The 22,807-nt window shown below is 41.3% G+C and overlaps 1 protein-coding gene across 2 annotated transcripts in view; it reads right to left on the reverse strand.

Annotated features, from left to right (window-relative positions):
* LOC146288782 (zona pellucida-like domain-containing protein 1) overlaps positions 1–22,807 on the reverse strand; it is a 64,756-nt gene that overhangs the window by 29,814 nt on the left and 12,135 nt on the right. The window contains exons 1-8 of one of the 2 annotated variants that reach the window (XM_084698201.1): positions 6,868–7,426; positions 6,602–6,738; positions 6,006–6,109; positions 5,215–5,441; positions 4,919–5,103; positions 4,310–4,382; positions 4,122–4,219; positions 3,418–3,498 (exon numbers count right to left, since the gene is read on the reverse strand). In XM_084698201.1, the coding sequence (XP_084554327.1) occupies positions 3,418–3,498; positions 4,122–4,219; positions 4,310–4,382; positions 4,919–5,103; positions 5,215–5,441; positions 6,006–6,099 (758 nt within the window). In that variant the 5' untranslated portion in view covers positions 6,100–6,109; positions 6,602–6,738; positions 6,868–7,426. Of the gene's footprint in view, positions 1–3,417; positions 3,499–4,121; positions 4,220–4,309; positions 4,383–4,918; positions 5,104–5,214; positions 5,442–6,005; positions 6,110–6,601; positions 6,739–6,867; positions 7,427–22,807 lie in introns of those variants that run through there. The other variant, XM_084698202.1, reaches the window with a different exon arrangement.

Below are 22,807 nucleotides of genomic sequence, written 5' to 3' on the forward strand. Positions count from 1 at the left end.
TGCACAACGGAATAAACACACAGGAACTTCATGAACATTCAATGGTCTTGCCAGTTATCCTGGCAAAACATGTAGCATAATGTTCTTTATTTATTGCCAGGACACGGTCCAAGTAGCCTAGGCATACGTAACATTGAAAGCTAATTCGTTTGGAATTTTTAGGCTATACTTGATGTTACATGTTGATGTTCGGCCTATTCAATTTAACAACTTCAGAAGGACAAGACAGGCAGTACACTGTTATCCTTATTTATGTGGCTAGTCACTGCCTAAAGTGCCTATGTATCTATCTATTCTTCCTATGAACCCGGTTATGACTGCTTTAAACAAGTACCGTTTGGCTACACACCTCATGCCGGGCTTATACAGATGTGTGTATTGGCACTTTGAAAGGTTTGAATTATTATATCCACATATCAATGTATAATTATTAAATCCACTGCAATAATAGGACAAAGGAACACCAACAAAATGTGAATAGCCTACAAACAATAAGCATACTACTTAGTATAACTGTAACAGACTAGAGGCGATTCTAGAGGCAATTCTAGGTTTTAAAACTGGTCGTAGCACTCTCTATCTAAACTCTCGCTCAGGTGCTTTCTTGAGTGTTTGCAACCAACTGCCGCACACGTCGTTCCCGAACCACTTTACTTCATGCTGTACATTTTATATCCTCTTTGTCACTGCGATATCAGTGCTTTGTCGGCACGGAGCTAGCTAGCAAAACAAACCCAGCCCGCCAGAACGGAAGTGGATTGCATATCGGGGAGCAGTTCAGGAAGTAGAGCGGAAACGGCTCAAAAACTTCTATTCATGGATACCATGTGACGTCACTGTGTTTAAGCACCGCCATCTTTGTGTCTGAAAGTGTAGCTAAGCCCCGGTCACACCATAAACATAGAACAGAAAGTACAGAAAGTAACCCACAGAAAGTAAAAAGTGCCTGCCATATGTTGTGGTGTTGGATGCAACAGCAGTCGCCAAAATAACCCAGAGATACAATTTCAGTATATCCCAAAAGATTTTGATCGGCGTAATAAATGGTTGGCTGCAATTAGAAGAGACAACTGGCAGCCAACATCTAACTCAATATTGTGTAGTGAACACTGTATCAGGTAAGTAAAAAAAATCTAATAAAAACCTTTGTATCTGATAAATTGGCACGAGCTACATTTGTCCTTTTTAGCTAATTATTTTTTTAACAGGAAAATGTTTACACAAGCTGAGTTGTTTATGGTGAGCTATAACATTGTTAAACAAACGTTAGCTAGTCGCTAACGTTATTCAAATTGTGTAGTAAGCTAGCTAACTAAGCTGATGTCTCACATGACATGTACAACTAGTTATAAACCTACCTGTACTTAGTACAGTATGTGGATAAGAGAATATCTGAGAGAAAAAAATGAAAGGGAAATGACCTTCCTTAGGTTGGCCAATATCTTTATAGTATGCACATATTTAATATTCTACCATTCTCTCCTATCTGCTTAGGGAATGCTTTAGCTACACCTCATTGGCACTCTTAACCAACACTAAAATAACAAGGTTGATAATCGCGTTTGAATAACTTACATGTCCTGTGATGAAATGCATGGGTTTTGTCTCCAGATGCCATATCTTGGTGTGGTTCACCCATCCTGCAACTGCATATTGCTATAGTTTTGAAAGCCTTCAGGCTATCTCCGGTGTATGGGGATGGATTCTGTACAAGATACATATGTCGGGAAAGGACAGTTGGGGCAGATGTTTCGCAGACTTTAAGGGACAAAATCAAGTTGATGGTAATAAATATGGATCGCAGCCAATAATAAATGTTTTTTTCTAAATATCGTTGTCTTTCTGCTTCATTTATGTGCTATGTTCTTGACTCTGTTCGTTGGCTATGAAAGCTAACTAACTAACCAAAAGAATTAGACAATAAAAATTTAAATTTGAAGAACCAATAGAAAACAATACTATTATTATATTTCTATTATTATTATATTATTACTACATATTAATATATATCACCAACTAGTACTATTGGATACAAATACAATGGGTTGAGTCAGACACAAAGATGGCGGCAGGCTTCACAGAAGTGACGTCTTTGGTACCCAATAAGGATTATTATTGCCCTCCTCTGACGCCAAATTTTTGCTCATTTACAAACAAAGTTTCCATTCTGATGGAGTGCGATTTATAGAAAATGCTAATCTCATTTTCTGAAAAATACGGTACATGCACAATGGTTGAGTCAGTCATATTTGAAGGCCTAATTTACCATACAGTACTTGCATGTACATTTGCAATGTGCAGGCAGTTTTGACATCAGTAAACACATTAATTTATGTAACCAAATTCACTGATCTATACTTAAAGTATATCCACTTTATTGTTGTTCTGTTAGCTAGCCAGCAAACCCCTTTGAAAGCAGCCGATTCAATGTTACGCCAGCAGTCAGCACTATAGCCATATAGATTGTGAAAGTGAATTTGATTCAAAATAACATAATTTCCCTATTTTCCTTATAATGAACTCCGGTGCGTTAAGAGCTTAGTTTAATTTAATTGTGAACGCATTTTTTAATCGCATTGGTTCATTAACAAAACTAAATTCACTGAACCGACAAAATGCTGAACCAAACAATGTAAACCACGGCACTGCACTTTGTTGGATTATAAAAAGGACACCTGCGACATTTCAAACTTTGCAGATTGCCCGGTTCTCCAAATAATCGTTGGAAACTAAACGCGGACACACAGAGATACCTGGAATTAAAGGTGCTGTAAAGAAAATTCCATGATTTGCTTCTCAGTACATTATGTGCAAAGCTTTAAAACTTTGTCGTTAGACCGTTGACCAGTTTCTCACCATTTTCAGCTCAGGTTTTGTTTAGGTGGGGCAAAACCCACCTATCTACGTCACAGCCACCTATCTACATCAGATCACAGATAGTTTAAATAACCTGCATTCTATTAGTCACCTGGTATGATGCAAAGACAAAGTAATTAACACATAAAACACTCAGAGACTGCAGGTAGGTCTGTTCTGATATCTGCAATTGATTTAGCTAGTTGTTGCTGTGGTTGCTAAATTCAATAATTTAGAGGGGGCGGAGCTTCAGCTTCTTCAGGCGACATGCCCCCCCAGTATCAAGCAGGGAATGCTGATTTTCTCATGATTTCAAAGCCTAATTTAACATACTTGTCTGTGGGGTTTTTTCATTCTAATTTGGATGAGTAGTTAACAACAAATTGGTGTGAAGAACTTAAAACTCATTTTCAGTTCTGCTTTAAAACCACTTTAAAAGAGATATTAAAATGAATACAAAATATTACTATAAACAAACAAATATATAATTTAGATATATCACTGTACTACAAGGTGTGTCATACAGTACAGGTTTACATCCTTTCAAGAAGTCTCACTTACCCAACAAAGAGGTCATAGAAAGTGCTGTTGACAGGGTAAGGACTGGTTGTAGCATAACAGCGGTCCAGCAGCACATTGAATCTATAGAGGAGATTGTTGTTTTATACTTTTATACTTTATCTGGTATGATTATATATGCAGTTGTGGCTGACAATTCCTCCTCCAAAGGATACGAAAATGTTAATTAAGTAAAGATTTCACCAGTGTTTCCCACACATAGACTCATTTGTGGCGGTGCACCACAGAATCAACACCGGCCGCCACATATTGCGTTTCATTATTATTTTTTTAACGCTATTTAAAACACACAGCGTATTCGTTCAGCTGCATTTCCTTTCCCTGCTCTCCCTCCGTCTCTCTGTCACTCACGCATCTCTCTCACATACACACACACATTCACAACGTCAATACACGTTAGCAACGACACTATGCGATATCAGCCTTCAGCATTAGTACCGTAGCTAAAACTCTAGGAAAGTTCAGGCTACTTACTGATAAGAACAGCATAGACTGCATTTGAGATCAGAGGGAAAAGTTGAGTGAACTTTACCTTTTTTTTTATTCAAAGCGTACTTTGCACAGTATTTAGTCATCCATTGGATTTCTAAATATCTGACTTTGTAGTGGTTCTACGGTGTTATTTTACAGCACATGTTATTTTAGAATGATCCCCATTGATCCAGTAAATGATTATTTTACTTTACCTTGTTGTAAGGTTGGTGGCTTTGACCTGTACAAATATCCTTGTCTTCAGTTGCAAGCCCCCATCTGGAACCGTGAGCAAGGTTGTGTAGGAAATGTCCTTGGAGACAATCACAGGAGGGGTGAAAAATGACAAATTGGGGCTTTTTTCTGTTTGCTCAGTGACCGAAATCATACAATTCATCCTTACTGAGTAAAGCTGCATGCTTAGAGTACTGATGAAACTCCCATTGTTGTCTTTTACCGCCAGGCTTACTCCAGATCTGTTAGGGAATCAGAATGGCTGCTTTTCAGTTAATTCAATTTGTCACGAGAAGAACACAACTCCACACCAACCAGGTCATCATTTGATACACGAGGGAACTTGCAAAATCACACCAACAGGTGAACTACACTTAGCTTGAAACTTGAAACATTGGGTAATACAAGCTTTAAGGGTATAGCCCACCATAAGTAGCCCAGGTAATTCCATACATTTGAACACGTCACTGTATTGTCTTGAATTGGGGTCGGTAGCAACATAACTCTGAGAAGTTGCAGATTATATATTTTGTAGATAATTTACTGTCCAAATGTATGTCCTATGTGCAAATACATATTTTTACCCCATATTTTACTCAAAAAAGTTTTTGTCCGGAAAAGGGTACACATAGTCAAAGCTGTTTGTAGTCCTTGAAATTGTAAATACTTTGGCTTGGTTCAATCGTGCCAGGCAAAAACAGCACTAAAGACTCCATAAGTTCCTTGTATTTCACATTAGGAATGAAAGTACATATTGAAAGGCTTCTCAGTCACTCACACACTCATCTCAGTGTTGTTCACAAGGTATTGGAGTGGATAGCGACAGGAGAACTTGTACACCATCTCTTGGCGGTAGGTGATGGTGCCTGCGCTGGGATCCAGGGAGTTGATCATGCCAGAGATGTTGACAAACTGAATGCTGGAAAAGTCTGAGAAAATTCCATAACCCACTTCCTGGGTGACCTGAGAGAGAAAGAGACCGGAGGGGAGGGATACAAAAAATTGTAAAGTTTTGACAAATATTAGAATAGTATCAGTTCCCAAAATTCTTCACTTCACGTCCTAGTTGGTTACCATCAGTTTGTTAGAGCAGGTAGCCACAGCCTCCTCAGTGATGAGGAAATTAAATTTCAGGACAGGGGGGTTGACTGACCAATCTGGTATCCCCCTGCACTCTGCTTTCATGTACTGAGCATTGAGGGCCATCAGCGTTTCATTGTAGCCGCTGTAGTACACAGGACAAAGGAGAATCTGAAGTTTCATCCTGTTGGTGCCACATACGACCTCCATGTCCGAGTTGGCTGTGGGAACAGACCGAATCCGTTTCACAATAAGCAACGTTATGAATGGAATTGATTCTGATTTACAGGATGTAAATGGAGTTTACAGAAAATGTACAAAACCTTAATTATCAGCACAGAAAAAAGAAAGGAGATGTGTGGATATATGGACTGAAAAGCACTTCTCAGCAGGATTGAGAACATAACCATTTGCAAGTCATGCCTAGGAATGTGTCTTTTTGTTATCTCTTTTGAAGTTTGTCTGCAAGCCTTAAGATTATTTTTAACAAACACCATTGAAATGTGCCACAATCTTTGTTAAACTATCCAAATGTTTGTTTCATGATGTCTAGCTGATGTAGCTAATCCTATGACACAACAACAGGGGTCTCAAAATTGAAATATGAAAACATGAAATTAGATATGACCCTTTCCCAGCACTCGTCTTCACTCCTCTCATTTCTGGGTTGCCCCCATGACTCTTAGAAAGTTCCAAAAGAGTGAAAGGTGAGATAGTAGAGTTGGAAGGAGAAACACTGAAAGCTAGATGTGTGGTGAGACTGAATTTGGACACTTTTTACGGACCTGGCTCTCTGAACGTAGGGTGTGTTTGGCAAACATTTTGAGCCGGGCTGCGAGGAAGCAGAGCAAGCTGACACACAAGGAGGGCCAGCCACATTGTCCTCAAACTAGAAGGAAGGGGTAAATCCACTGTGACTCTCTTGAATTTTGTTTTTCACAGCAAATTTCAGGTTGGAAATACATATAGCACTGTAGTCTATGTGATACACAGGCAGACGCCAAATACACATGAGGTTTAATAGCAAGCCCACTATAATGAGCACAGAGATATGGGCGGGGGATGGCACATGGAGGGTGGGAGGCTTGGTAAATTGACATTACGCCCACTACTCATACAAGTCTACATCACTAATTATCAGTAACCATTCAAATGTGCAGACAGTACAATTGTGTTGATATGTTGTATTTGCTAATGTAAAAAAACAGAATAAAGTAGTTGTCATCTCAAAAGTAAAACCATTCAAATATATATATAGTTTGTTTCCAATAAATTAAAATATGTTAAAGTTACAAAACAAGATTAATCACCATTTAACTACATTTTGTTACTGTGTACGTTCAACTACAATGAACATTTCATGTAAATATAAAAAGATTACCTTGTGTAGATGGGCTGTGTTTTCTCGCTCCTATCTCCTATCTCTCATTCACTCTCTCCTCTTTTCTTCACAACCTCTGGCTATTTATGGTGGCCTCTTTTCCGTTTATGGTGGTGAAGGAGGGCACAGGAAACTACCTGAGAAGAAAGGGAAAACCAAGAAAGCAATGTGAGCAGCTTAAACTGCTGTCTTTACAACGTCCGGATCACCTGACATCCCAGGAATACTGGTAGAACCTATTGTCCTCACACAAGTTTGGTATTTACCTTGTACTTGATGTTGGTGTATAGACAAGTTCCTTTTGGATAATTGATGATATGACCAGGTAGTGCCAAATTTTTACATAGCCAGAATTGAATCCAATGCCAAGTTCTGAAACTTTGAACAAGCAAATTAAACTTTCTTTCTCAATTTAGCAGTGATTTATATAATATTTACACCATCACAGCCCAACAACAGTGGATGAACTCACTTCACAGGTCATTGTACAACGCTTGTTTTATTTGTAAACAAAGTCTTCATAGGCTACTTTGAAGTAAATTATAATGTTTGATTGGTTTAATTGTTAACTGCACCAGTTATTTGACACTGTACTAATGCATTTAAGGCACACTGTAGTTGTGTGCATGAGCCATGTTCACCATCAGACAAGTATATTCACCAAAATTAAATTGTCGGTTTTCATATGCCCACTTGTTGCTGTCTAGACTCTTATTTATGTTGCAACAGTTCTGAGATACAGACCGCAAACACAATGTATCTGGTGTAATAACTGGGAAATCTCAGTAATGTATCTATCTCAACATACATGATATTAGAGGTTGATCACAAACTTTGATTTGAATGATGCCTGCTTGTTTGCATCTAAATTTCCTGATGCCTGTGTCGGTAGTTTAAATGTGGATACAATACTTAATATCAAAGTCAAGACCAAGAGATTTATTGTCATGAGCACAGTACAAGACAGGGTCATTCTGGACAATACAATTATTGGGACATGGCAAGCAAAAAGTGTAGTGGCATTACAAGAACAACACAAGCAGCAAAAATTGCACAAAGAAAAGAGAAAATAAACTCTAAAATAAAACTAAATAGCAATAGCCTATATCATTGGGACAATGTGTAGGTTTATGAAAGTGTCACTTTGTTAAGGCTATTTTTGGTAACGCGTTGCAAAAGAGGAATCTTCTGTAAAACACGGTGCATTTAGAGCTCCTTAATTGTGGTTTGCGTTTTCTTTAGGCTAGCTATCTTTTGCCGTGGCATACTCTTTATAGGCCTTAGTGTAAAAATCAGGTCTCTCTCGATCTCAGACTCTGAGAATGAGCGACACACCCTTCCTTTACACTGCCAGGCTCTGTCAACATCACCTAAACAAATGATGTTCTGACTTCCTTTAAAAACCCTCGGGGGTTTGTCATTACAATGGTTTGCATATGATCTTACCAATCTTACCCTAGCAGAATGTATGCCTCTGCTATAATAAATCCTACTTTTTCTCACCTGGACGCCAATGCGGATGGCAAATTAATTTTGTAAATATATGTTGCAACTACATGACTCTCTGCCTCTTGAAAGTTTTATTTAATATGTCACCGGTCTGCAAAGAATATAGCCTACTACTATTCACTAGCTAATTTAAGACAACCTGATAGCCTATTGCTGCATGTTTGGGATAGGTCCATCAAAGAACATTGTCTTCAAACAATAAAACCTTTTCGAATCACAATATTTCTCCAGTATTGAAGTTGGCAAAGTTGGCTATGATGTACCAAGACAAGAGAGAAAAAATCCATGTTAGTAACGCAAGATCAAGCAAGAGTTTTAAGGTCATTTGACCTCTGTAACCTCTGTTCTTTGTCAAGCTGTACATACTGTTAGTATGTGCAGGACAGCAAGAAGCAAACCATCCAGTTTCTATTATTGTTAATGAGCAGTTCACTAAAAGTTCATTAAGACTGATATTTAACTGAATAGCCAGAATCACTGTATAAAGTTGCATGAATCGAACCAACCAAATCAATCGAGGTCTACTAGATACGTCCTTTGTGTCCATAAAAATTTGATTTGGGTTTGAATATGGGTTTGAACCACAACACTTGGCACAGCCAAAGTCTGTCACTGTCCAAGCCCCCTCTGGATCTGTGGAGGCAGACTATGTAAATTGGAAATACTCGTAATATAATAATGATAGTAATGCTGAGCAATTTTAAATAACTGTTCTGCCAAACAAAGTGTGCAGTTTGGGTCACCTTCTGATCTAAAAAGTCAGTGCTGGATCTGTGCAATACTAGTCATTTCAGTGAATCCCTATTTCAGTCATGGTTATCTTTCCCTTTTATCTTAAAGATCAGCATTTAGCCTATCAGTTAATACATGCGTGTGGCAAAGGTATTTGGAAGTAATTTATTGATTTTGTTCAAGATGTGAAGACAAAAACATAAGTAGCCCATATCAAGTGTAATTAACCATGGCCTTCTTCAGTGTTTTGAATTCATCTTACAATTTTCAATTGCTGCCACATTCTTTTTTGGGCTATTATTCTCAATCTCCTGTTGAGAATATCGGCCATAGGCTAGCCTACCGTCAGAACGGGTTCAGACAGCTCAGCAAATTACGGCCTATCAGTAAGCCTAAATTCATATATATATATATATATATATATATATATATATATATATATATATAGATTTGGTAGGTCTACAATTTACGCATTATAACGGTCGTAATGGTTTGACAAATTGTCTCCCTTGCCATGTTAATTGGGGCATGGCCGGCCCAAGCCTTTATAGGGCCTTACGCAGAATTGATTTGTGGGCCCCTCTGCGTGATTTTTTTTTCTTCTTACATTTACATTTATTCATTTAGCAGACGCTTTTATCCAAAGCGACTTTCAAGAGAGAGCTTTACAAAGTGCATAGGTCACTGATAATAACAACAAGATAGCCCCAAAGCATTGCGGGTAGCCAAAACAAGAAGCACACATTGTGAACAACCAAAAAATAAGTGCCAAAGGGAAGAACCATAAGAGCATGTAGTTAAGCAAGTTACAATTAAACAACATGAATCTCTAAGTGCAAGTGTACCTTTACAAAAAGCAAGCAACAGTAAAAATACCAATAAGATTAACTGAAATAGAATATTTAGCAGCGAATACAACATTACATTCTTTACATTATATTCTTAATTATCGTATTTATTCGATTAAACCTCAAGTCATTACACTGTTCATTTTTGGTGCCCCGTTTATTCGAGGGCGGCGTTTATTTGAGGGCGACATTTAATCTAAGAAATACAGTATTCTAGGCTATCTTCGCTAGCATACTAACTTGTTAGTTCGCTACATTAAATGTTCTTAGATAGTTTGAACAGTACTGTCTTCTACCGATCACCGATCACCGATTAAGCAACAAGCAAATGTCAATGTTAGTTAGACTAGCTAGCTCTATCATCTGCTTTTTGCTAACCCTGATTTGCAAGGATAGCGAAAACACCTACACTACTGTACCTACTGTAGCCATATAAACTAGTTTAACTTGCCAGCGCAAGAGCACCTGCATCTCTCCAGTTCTTTCAAAGATAATCTAGACAGGCGTTTGCAATAGGATAGACTGCTATTCGTTTTCTGGCAATTTTTTCATAAGCTTCCCTTCAAATGCCAACTGACGGCTGGTGTCTACCTAGCTAGAGTCATAGTGGACCCGGTGTTACAAGCCAACTGGTTTTCAAGCCAACTGGTTTCCCAGCTGTGAGTGCACCTATCAGTCCGCCTCTATCACCAGATTCGTCACAAATTCACAAACATATTACTGGCGATTCTCAAAACGGATCTCATATTCTCATAGGCTACGTGCGCACTACATTAGACTACCATTTGCGACAAAATAAATGGAGACAAAATAAAACATTTGCCGGCTCGCATGAAGTGGGATTCGATCCCACTAGAGCAAAATTACATGCACACATAAATCCGTTGACTTACACCACGTGCCATACCACCTCTGATATCTGAGCAATATGATTACGTACTTGTACTTGAGCGTAAAGTGTACATAATCTAGCTAGATCGTTTTTATTTCAGCAAGTATCACAGAAATCTGCAAAAATCGAAGCTCAAGACAGTCATAGCTGACCGTCACGAACAGCCAAACCAGGGGCTGGGCTAAGTGTTTGCTGCAGCTGGTGTTAATCCTACGAACAAACGCTTCGTAACTGTAAAGTTTTTACTTTTAATTGACGATATTGAACACAGATGTTAAGTAACTTGTTTCTACTCTAAATATCTTTTTATACTCTAAATAAGTTTCTCCTCCGTCTTGAACCTGAAACCTAGATTATACTTAAAAATGTTGCCAGTCTGTTGCCAATGACCAGCGTTTGCTACGTTTTTCCAGCAAGTTCAAGTCATTCCAGTGTTGTCCTTTTACCTTCAAATTCGTTCAACCCAGACTTGAGCAACTGATTTTCTGCTCAATTTTCAAATTTCCTGCAGCTCATCTTTCTCAAATGTTCCCCTTTTTGTTTTGCATTTTTCTTATTTTCTTCCGTTTTCTGCCTTCATCTTGCTCCAGGTCCTTTCAAAAATACATTTCACAGCAGTATCTTCCAACTGCCAGTACTTTAGCATTTTTTCCGTCTTTTTTTTGCATTTTTTTGCCTTCATCTTGCTGCAGGTCCTTTCTACCATACATTTCAGGACTTTTGAAACTCCAGCAATTTTTTTTTTGTTGCTAAATGTTCAAATTTTTATGCATTGTTTCTCTTCTCTCAGATTTTTTTCACTTTGTTTTGCATTTTTCTTCTCTTTTCTTTAGTTTTATGCCTTCGTCCGGCTCCAGCCCCTATTTAAAATACCTTTCGGTCGCTCTGAAGCTTCAGCTTATAACTTTCAGAAAATTTTCAAAATTTTCAGCTTTTTTAGCATGGTCAGCTATCCCCATTCAGGTTTTCAGCATTCTCACTGCTGTTTCGCAGGAACAGCCATTTCTAGTTTTACCGTTACATTCATAGCTATGGTTACATTGTTAACGCTTTGTAGCCTTGGTGATCGATCGGAGAAACTGACTATTTAAATTTTTCACTGTGACGATATCAGCGCCAGTAGAAATTTCTCCTGGTAGGCGACCAGTTTTTTTGTCGAAAACACGTTGCTTTGTTGCGTCTTTGTAAGTTAGAAATCGTCGTTGTTTATCTCCCACCTCTCATCACACGTGTGACACTCTTACCAGCTGTCACTAGTCAGACGATGAGTGCAGCAGGTGCAGTCACATAATATTATATTAAAGACAAACTCAAGGCCCGCCGCGTCATTTTATGTGGCCCGCGGAAGATTAATGGGCTATTGAAATAAGTCTACGCTGCTTTACAGCGTGCATTAACCATAAACGACATCTCTCACCATGCATTTCAATTGTGTTACGGCAAAGTGACGACATCCCGCCTCTAGAAAGCAGTGTATGCACATCAGTGTTAAACGCAAAGTTTAACTGGATGAAGGCGAGCATGGTTTGAATGACATCACTCCAATGCAGCCGGTTCTGCGAACATACCCCATGTGCATTTTCAGCCAAGGTCCTCGGGCATTCAACCCAAGTTGGTATCGCTCTCGAACTTGGTTAGAGTACTCAGCCAAGCTAGCATGTTTCTGCCTCCCTTATCGACAATTTGGAGCCAGCAATGATGAAGACATCACCTTCAGAAAAATTTGCAAATGTATCCTCCAAGAAAAACAGCAGATTGTCCAAGAATTAAAAGGCGGACTTAAATTGCAGCATAATATGCCCTATGTTCACAAAAGCTACAACAAAAACACCATGTTTTTACATCGTTACTGACGTTACATCGTAGTTACAACTGGCCCTTTGACGGCAACCATGCTGATGTGGCCCTCGGTGAAAATGGGTTTGACACCCCTGCGATATAGACAAGGCTCTGGTTTTGTGAATTCATTTCTCCACCAAGTGTATAATCCAATGTGAAAAATGATAAACAAAAAGACTGATATAATTGGAAACAAAAAGATCCATACAAACTGTATGTAGGCCACAGTCAAAACTACAATGTACTACTCTAGGTCACTAAACTGTGGCAGTCAGTGCACAGACAACAAACTCACGTTTCTGAATTCGCTAGAGTAGAGCATAAACTAGCTCACAATAAAATTTCTCTCCAAGAAGTTCTCATCACAGACGTCTTTCAAAAAGACGACCTTAGAGAAAACGCCTTTCTGTCGAAGTCGGAAATGATGTCGTTTGGAAATGATGTCGTATCGGACCAATCACGGCCAAGGGGTATCCGTCGCGTACAGCACGGCACGACGGATCGACAGGAATTTAAACGGTGCACGGGAAAGGTCTCCGTCGGCCCTGCAGACTACGGAGAGGGCGTTTCAGGGCGTTCCAACTATGCGTAGGCCCTCCCCATGTGTCCGTAATCGTATAGTACGGAGTAGCATATAACGGCCTTAAGTATAAATTTGGCTTTATGCCTTGGGCCGGTGTTGGACCAATTTCTCACTCCCCCGCAGAATCCCACTCCCCTACGCATGAACGCGCACTGCCTTCTTAGCGTATAGCTAGTTGTAGTTTGACGAACCGAGGCGATTTGTACAAGCCTAAATTCCCTCGTCTTAGACTTTGAGGAAACTGTCAGTAGGATATTTAATTCATGTTTCATCAAACTATAAGTTAATGTTGTAATGCACTTGAGAGCCGATACGATTATTGAAATGTTATATACAGCTAGCAAACTAACGTTAGCTAGCATTGCTAACGACATTAGCTAACTCAACTTCGGTAGGCTATCCTCAGTGCAAGCTGGCCAGTGCAAGTAACGCTGTGTGCTCAAAGATTCTGACGCAACTGCTAAGATTCCAATTGGCCCAGAGAAATGTCAATTATAAGAATTATCCAATAATGTTTCGCAATTCTAAGCCTGCGTGGCATGCAGAAGAAGGGTTGCCTACAACCAATATATTTATTGTATACAAAGTATAAAATGCATATTACCTAGTAAAATGTAGCTTATGGTGCAAAACTAAACTGAATGTGTTTACTTAAACTCAACAATGTAATTTAACTTCTTTATTTAAAAAAATCTACTTTAAGTATAACAGGCTGCTGCTAAGTATTGGGTATTGTAACTTATTATGTGTATGCTTATAGAAGAAAAACGATTTCCAGTGTAAACAAACACTTCATTTAAAAATGCATTTTCAAAGCCTGAATTAATTTTCTTATATTTTATTGTGTCAACCCCTCCTCCTCCCCTTCTCCTATTCCTCATCCTCTCCCTCCTCCTCATCCTCCTCCTCCTCCACCAGTTCGTCAACACCTGCAACATGAATTAGCTACAGTTAAACAACCAATCAAATGCAAAGAACGTTAAGTGGAAGTGTATTTTATCCATATAATGCTCCTGGAGTTATTTTTAGGAAACGGAAAAGCTTCCCTGACCTTTAGTATCCAGATATTTACAACCATCATCTATTCATCGTGAACATTTGTCCGATGTAGCAACAGTAACTAGACATCATGCGCGTCTGAGTCCGTAACCAGGAATACAATGACGCAAAGTGGCAATGACAGCCAACACTAATTTTTTCTGAATTTTCAACCAAACATAACAAAACTCATATGGTGTGACTGTCCGGCACTTGTTTCTCAAAGTGAGAACTTGAATAAAACTAAGAAAAATGAATGCAAAAATTCTCAAGTAAATACAGAAAAATAATACAGATGTCTACTTGTGAGCCTACTATTTTCAAAGTCCAAGCATAATGTTTTGAGTCAGTTCTAATCAAAAAGATTTTGTCACACAAATCAAAATCATATGGTGTGACACTATTTTGGGATATTTGAACGGGCAATAGTTTTGACACCTTTGGGAAGGAGAAGACCTTCTTCAGCAAGGTTGTACAGTACTAGCAGTGTATTGCTACTGTACAACCTGAGGTGAGTCATCATTTTTATATTTACAATAAATCAGATTTTGTTGGCACTCTGACAAAAGTCCCACTTCCAGATGTCTTTTGGTGTGACACATTTTTCATAAAAATGCAAAAAAATAATAATATTATTTTGTCATAATTACATGTAAATCTATGCTGCTTTGTTATAGCTAGCATGTTGTTAGTATGCTAATGTGTAGCTACAAGACTCAAGGTTGTGCTAAGTGCAGAAAACATCATATGGTGTGACACTTTATCATATGGTGTGACATGTCTGCCTGTCACGCCATATGATTTGATTGTCACACAATATGATATGAATTGTAATTTCCTGCAGATATAACAATAAATAACAAAGTCCAATGTATGTTTTGTCCTTTTAAACATGTATTTGGGTCCATCATCACATACAAGTTGTAATTATCCACAATTGATTGTGTTTAGTTTAGTTTTATTCGACACAGCAGACCCCTTCACAGAAACCTTAGAATGCTGTTTAAGTCTAAACAATGTTTTGTCTTAATCTCAAACCATACATTCCCTTTTCTTTTGTCAACTTGAGGCAGATAATGATGACAAGTGCAGAGAGGTCAAAGAGATACAGGGAGAGACTGAATTTAGACCCTGCAAAGAGAGAGGAGTTGCTGAGGAAAAGAAAAGTAAACAACAACTGTCTGTTTCCATTCGCTGACCAATAGGAAGGTCTGAGGGAGGGTTTTAAGGGGTGCTGTCACTGTTGATTCAAAAGGCCTTGAGGCAGATTTCTTGAAGCCTGGCAATACATGATAGCTAAAATATCATTGGACTTCTTAGTTACAGTGTAGGCAGTGCAACTAAGAGGAACGCAGTTATGAAATGAAGAGAATAGACAATGTTGAACAAATGTTCATACCATTATGTTACTCTGTTAACAGATATCAAGAAAAGAAACAGAAAGGGGAGATGCCTAAATTTAGAATCCAGACTCTCCCACCGTCAAGAAGAGAGAAGCTGAGGGAGCTAACTAACCCTAAGGCAGTTGGTTTGCTACTCTCTGCACATTTGACTGGCTTATGTACAATGAAGTCTAGATGAATTGATTTATTAATGGACCCACTCAGCTACCCTGTATGTTTGTTTTACTTATATTAATACATATTGCAGACCAGTTTTGAATTGAAATTTGATACACAAATATGTTCATATGTTTCATACAATATTAAAAAACAAATTAGTTTTATTGTTAAATATCAAATGAATTAATAACATTTGGATATTATCTTCCAGCACTTAAGAGGGGTTAAATATTTCCTGCCATATGAGTGATCAGTACTCACCAATAAGTAGGATAAAACATGGTTTGTATTGACACATGGCGACATTATCATATAGCGTGACACTATATCATTTGGTGTGACATTCCAAATCGTGAAAATAACATACCGTTATTAATGGTAACACCTGAAAATGTTTATGGAAGACATAGAAAATAGTACCAGCAAGAGTCACAAATATTTTTTAAATTCTATTAGCAAGGTTTGTCACAATAAATAGAAAATATGTTGAAAGACGGACAGCATAGGTCTGACATTGAGCAATGTTTTAGAAAATAATACACAAATGTAATTAATCTTCACAAAACTATAATGGATCACTGTTTAGTAATGATCAACGACTTTGATAAAGTGAGTAACTTAAGAAAAGGTATAATCCATTTTCAGTTTATATACAATTATTTTCATGTCACATCATATGACAATTTTACGCACTAATACAACAAATTCTCACATAAATTCTGATTCCAATTGAAAATCAAAAAACAACATATGTTTCTATAAAGATGAGAGTTCGTAGAACAAAAGTCAATCATTTTTATGCCTGTTATTTGAACTTTTTAAAAAACAGTTTTTTCTGGTACAAATGTCACTGACCCGTTTTCACTCGTTCGACATTCCCGAGACAGCAACGCGCGCAGGTAGAATCGGTCAGAGAATGTGTATTAATGGAGAACTCCCACTCGGGAAACTTGGGCTTGGGCATGAGACGAGAGGGCATGAGACGGTAGGGCATGAGACGGGAGGCTGCAGGCTGCAGCCATACCCATCTCGAGTAAATGGAGGTCTATGGAGCTATACCCCTCAAAATCCACTTTTCTCAGGATACAATTTTTTGTCTAGTAATTTGAATTCTGAATTCGAAAGGGGAGGCAAAAAAAAAATACACCGCTGGGTGTTTGATTTTTAAAAAGTTGCCTTTCCGTTTTAAAAAGCCTTTGAAAATGTCATTGACGTCATACACATCGTACGACCAGAGCTACTGCTTGACGGCAAGCTCTGGTTACTTCCACTTTTCTCTCGAGGCATCGACAACACAGCTGACAGGTTAGGCTCTCCCTGTCAATACACATGCTAGAAAGAGTTTTGGCTTGCTGATGTTGTTGCTAATGTTGCTAATGCTCTGACATTCTGGTTCTGCTTCGGATGCCATCAAGCGGGATCTCTGGTCGTAGTCAGTCCTTCACTAACCAATCAGCATTTGTTAGCACAATGCTGGCGTGTTATGGGCAACAACGACTTACCCTGTAAGAAATCGAAAGGACAAAAGTACTCGTTCATTCAACTTTTGACCTGTAATCCATATTGAACATGCAAAAACTGCAATCAAATCTGAGATTTCTCAAGGACAATCAGGCGAAAGAGACAAATTTAGCCGTTTAGCTCCATAGACTCCCATTCATTTTGCCTGACCGAGATCACTCCCAGTGGAACTCTGGTGGAACTGCAACAAAATTCAGTACAATGGGGCTTAATAGGGAGTGGGCAGGCTCTCCTTAAACAGGCTCTGGAATCGGTCTTTGTCAGGTGACGTTACAGTTGCAAAAACCGAAGGGAATTATGGGAGTAGCCACCATTTTCCAGGTACGCATACAGCGTTGTTCAGTGAGTTTGCTATTTATTCATTTATTTTAAGTGTCAAAATGGGACGTTCTTGTTGCGTGATCGGCTGCAATAGAAGATCTCACGACAGCAAAGGTCATACACTTCACAACGGGGATATATTTTTTTCCTTTCCCCCTTCGAAGAAAATATGGGGCAACATATACTGGATCGCCTGGGTTGCAGCGGTCCAGCGCAAAAACATCACCTTTGCTAACATATCGCGTTCTAAGTATGTTTGTGCTCAACATTTTCATAAAGGTAAGATATTTGAGTGATGTTGACAAATATGAAATATCTAACTTTACATCCACGTGTAGTTTTGGACGAATTATGTGGCACAGGAGATTAACCAAAACAATGCATGGTTGCTTATGTTCAAGTCTTTATTATCTGCGAAACATCTTCTAATTATACCGTTAAATGTCATGCAATCGTTTTATATGCTACAGGGCTGTAACATATATGTACTCTTACTTTAGTATAATTTCTGCGCCAGTTTGCTGGCATGTTATTGTTAACTGTATGGGCGCATGCGCCGTGTGTGTTCACAGGCTGTGTTCTCCTGTCCCTGGTTATCTCCGGGGCGGTCACCCGGTTTGCTCCTTGTACAGTAAAGTACCAACTACACACACACTCTCGGTTGTGAGTTATTCCTAACTACTGGCGTGGTGACAGCGCAAAGTCACCGAACCAAACCCCACGTCTATCACCCCCATCATGACTCGGACGCACGAGTCACTAACTGAGAAGATAGTTGGCTAACGCTTCCATCTACATAATGGCAGCTAACGCAAACCTCGCACCGAAACAGTGGTGCTTGTCCAAACAAGAGACTTTGAATTATTTTGAAAACTGGAAGCAGAACTTACTTTACCCGCTGTCTTTGGATCCATTGTTTGCCCCGTTTCTCGTTGAGGGTACGACGTGGATTAAAAAGATTAAAAATAACGTCCTCAGAGGATACGGAGATGACGGCAATGACTTGCCTGCAGCCCGTAGACGGACTGCTCAACAGAAAGTGAGTCATTTGGAACTGATGCTAGGCCAAATTGCCAACTATTGCCCCGTGATTCCACACAATACTATTGTCAACAATTCTATATCCATAGACAGTATCTGGCAAGCCATTTGCCTACATTATGGGTTTCAGACAACTGGCGCTCAGTTAATTGATTTTGTGGATATGCACCTAGAAACTGATGAGCGACCTGAAGATCTATATCAGCGCCTTATGGCCTTCACAGAGGATAGCCTTCTCAAAGCCAAAGTTTTGACCCAACACGGTTAAGTTATATCTGAGGACGAGGAGCTATCCCCCTCCCTCGAGAACTTCATAGTTGTGACATGGTTACGTTTAATACACCCGGAGTTACCCAAACTCATCAAACAGCGCTATGGCACTGAGTTACGCACAGGCACTCTGGCCTCTATTAAATCAGAGTTTTCTCAAGCCCTCGACTCTCTCCTCAACGAAATCCGCTCTGCCGACAATGCTAAAATCATGCGTTTTGCTGCCACTAGCCGGGCATATAGTACCCCATTGCCACGCAGGTCCTCATACGCTCCCTGTGATAGACTGTCAATAAGAACTGGCTCTCACGAGAAGTCATGTCCCCTTTGCAAACAAGCAGGACGCCCGAGCAACACACACTTCCTCAGCACATGCAAATACTTACCTGAGCAGGATCGGAAATTCATGCTTAAGGCTAAGGCAGATTGTTTCTGTGCACTCGATGCACTCGTGTGCCATGAATTCCCTGATGAGCCACCTCCTCATGGATTTCCTGAGCCCACACAGCCTCACACTGACGGACTTGAACAGAGCGAGCAATCTCCATACATCGACACTTTCTACAAACACCACCATGCACGCATCATTCTCGACAGCGGTGCAACATGATTAGACTATCCGCTGCTCGCCGGCTTGATGTCCCCAGCTCCTAGTCAGCTCACCAGGCTGATGGTTCCTCTCGCATGAAGGTGGTTGGCGAGACCCGCCTCACATTCTTTCGCGACTCAAAGCCATTTCAGTTTGATGGCCTGGTAGTGGAGAACTTGGATGTTGACGTGTTGGCAGGCACCCCCTCTATGTCCACAAATGATATTTTGGTGCGACCTGCTAAAATACTTGTCACCTTGGGTGATGGGACATAATTTCCCTATGGCTCCACTGGTAGTCATCATGATATCAAAACCGTCTATCGCACCATTGTATTGCGTGCTCCTCCCACGTCTACCACAGTATGGCGGGGTGAATTTGTAGAGATTTGTCTCCCACCTGATGCCCCATCTGACTCTGCATATGTCATGGAGCCCTGTCTGGACGAGCATTGTGTACGCATGTGTGATGTGGCACAGACCTGGCCCCACCCTGGGGTCGTATCCAGCGTTGCAGGAAGGATCCGTATCCCTAACCTCTCTAATGGGCCTCACATCCTTAAGCGCCACCAACACTTTTGCAGAGTGGATCCCCTCTCATCCCCTACCACTCCTCGCCCAGTACATGCTCCTTACACCAGCGTGCCCATAGTCAGTCACCTTTTGTCACCAGCTACTGGACCCAAGCACTCCCAAAGCTTCAATTAGATCCGAACAACTTGCTCTCTCCTGCCATCAAACATAGGTTCCGTACATTACTGGACCAACATGATGAGGAATTCAACCCTGCTATCCCTGGTTACAATGGTGCCCTAGGTCCTTTTGAAGCCAAAGTTAACATGGGTCCTGTTGAATCACCCCAACGCAAAGGCCGCTTACCTCTGTATGGCAGGGAGCAACTTACTGAGTTACAACAAAAGTTTGATGAACTGGAGAGTCTCGGGGTCTTCCGTCGTCCAGAGAATGTGGATGTGTCAGTGGAGTATCTCAACCCTTCGTTCTTGGTGAGGAAACAGAGTGGCAGTTATCGTCTTGTGACTGCCTTTACGGACGTTGGCCACTATTCCAAACCCCAGCCCTCTCTGATGCCTGACGTTGACAGCACCATACGGCAAATAGCCCAATGGAGACACCTGATAGCAACTGACCTAACTAATGCCTTCTACCAGATACCTCTAGCACACAAATTCATGAAATACTGTGGCGTCGTCACCCCTTTCCATGGAGTCCGTGTCTATACACGCTCAGCTATGGGCATGCCTGGATCAGAGACGGCTCTTGAAGAGCGAGAGAGATCTACTTCAAGCAGGTGTCGTGGTGAAGCTTGCTGACGATTTATACTGTGGCGGCAACTCCCCAGAAGAGCTGTTGAAAAACTGGTCTTTGGTTCTACATGCGCTCAGGCGCTGCAACTTGCGTCTTTCAGCACCTAAGACTGTCGTTAACCCTCGCTCCACGGCTGTATTGGGGTGGGTGTGGTACCAGGGTCAACTTCAGCCTAGTCCCCATCGAGTGTCCTCACTAGCTGCTTGTGAGCCTACGAAAACAGTTGGAGGCATGAAATCCTTCATCGGTGCCGTCAAAGTAATGGCCCGTGTGATTCAACACTGCTCTGCCCTCCTTGCCCCTCTGGACGATGCCATAGCGGGAAGAGCATCACAGGAGAAGATCACATGGACTGATGAACTACACTGCACCTTCAATAAGGTGAAAGAGTCACTCTCCTCGAGCCGTTCCGTCACTCTGCCGCGTTCAGATGACCAGTTATGGATTGTCTCTGACAGCGCTGTGAGAAGACCCGGCGTAGCCGCTACCCTGTACGTCATGCGCAACGATAAACTTGCTCTTGCTGGCTTCTTCAGCGCCAAATTGCGTAGCCACCAGTTGACGTGGTTGCCCTGCGAGGTGGAGGCCCTCGGTATTGCAGCGGCTGTCAAACACTTTGGCCCATACATCATTCAGTCTTCACATAGAGCATGTGTCCTGACAGACAGCAAGCCGTGCGTGCAAGCCTATGAGAAGTTGTGCAGGGGTGAGTTCTCTGCGAGTCCCCGAGTGTCTACGTTCCTCTCGACGGCAAGCAGATTTCAAGTTTCAATCCGACATGTAGCGGGCGCCGCCATCCTCCCGTCTGATTTTGCTAGTCGCAACCCCCCTGACTGTACTGACATGGCATGCCAAGTGTGCATTTTTGTGCAACACACGCAGGCTTCAGTCGTGCGTCTACTGTCTAGTGAGGACGTCCTGGCGGGTCGCGCAAGACTCCCGTTCACGAGCAGAACGGCATGGAGATCTCTGCAGTCTGAGTGTCCGGATTTGCGTCCCACCCATGCACATCTTACTCAAGGCACACGGCCATCTAAGAAGCTTACCAACATCAAGGACGTCAAGAGATATCTCAACAAAGCATCCATGACCAGTGATGGTGTGCTCATTGTGAGACGTGACGAGCCCCTATCCCCTTCGCGTGTGGCCCTCAGACATACACCCCAAGCCATTTTAGTACAGTCCTCATCTGACCCCCCCGCGGCCGTCGGCATCAACTTTGCCGGTGTTGTCATGAAACGTACACGCCAGTTGGTACTGGTAGTACGAGAGTGTGTGACATCCTTTACCGTGGCCATGCTTGTGGAGGATGAGTGTCACCAGACTTTGCGGGATGGACTCATCAGATTATGTGTGGAACTACTACGCCCTCTAGATGGTCCCTTTGCCGTGATCCGGACTGATCCGGCCCCTGCCTTTAAGGCCCTGGTAGCTGACTCGCTTCTTGCCCAACACAGGATTTCATTGGAGTTAGGGCGAACCAAGAACCCCAATAAAAACCCTGTTGCAGAAAAGGCCTTGCAGGAGTTGGAGGAGGAACTTCTCAGGCAGCAGCCATGTGGTGGTCCAGTATCGGCAAGGCTTCTAGCCATAGCAACTGCTTGCTTGAACTCCAGGATCCGGTCGCGCGGCCTGTCCGCCCGAGAGATGTGGATACAGAGGGACCAGTTCACCTGTACTCAGTTGCCTCTGGTTGATGAGGAGCTTATACGGTTGCAGCATGACAAGCGGGTACAGAATCACCCTTCTAGTGAGAAATCTAAAGCCCCTAGGGGGAAGACCCTACTCCCCACTTCAATCGAGATTGGGGATCTTGTCTACCTACACATGAATCGCAACAAATCATGTAGCCGCGACCAATACCTCGTTTCTGTCGAAGGCCTCTGGTGTGGTCTGCGCAAGTTTGCAGGTTCACAGCCTAGAGACCTCACCTATCGTGTCAAGACAAGTGACTGCTACAAGGTTCCAGCCACCTGCCCGATGCCGGCCGTGTCTCCAGATCCGACGACGCATTCGATGAGGACAACATGATGGCTCCAACTATGCCCCAGGCAGTATTTCCCCAGACCCCCCCTCCTCCCGCCATCCCCCCCAAAATAGCGTCAGTGCCCACTCCGATGGGTCAACGCCCCTGCT

This window comes from Hypomesus nipponensis, chromosome 5 (genome assembly GCF_054491055.1).
Source record: "Hypomesus nipponensis isolate SF chromosome 5, ASM5449105v1, whole genome shotgun sequence".
Lineage (NCBI taxonomy): Eukaryota > Metazoa > Chordata > Actinopteri > Osmeriformes > Osmeridae > Hypomesus > Hypomesus nipponensis.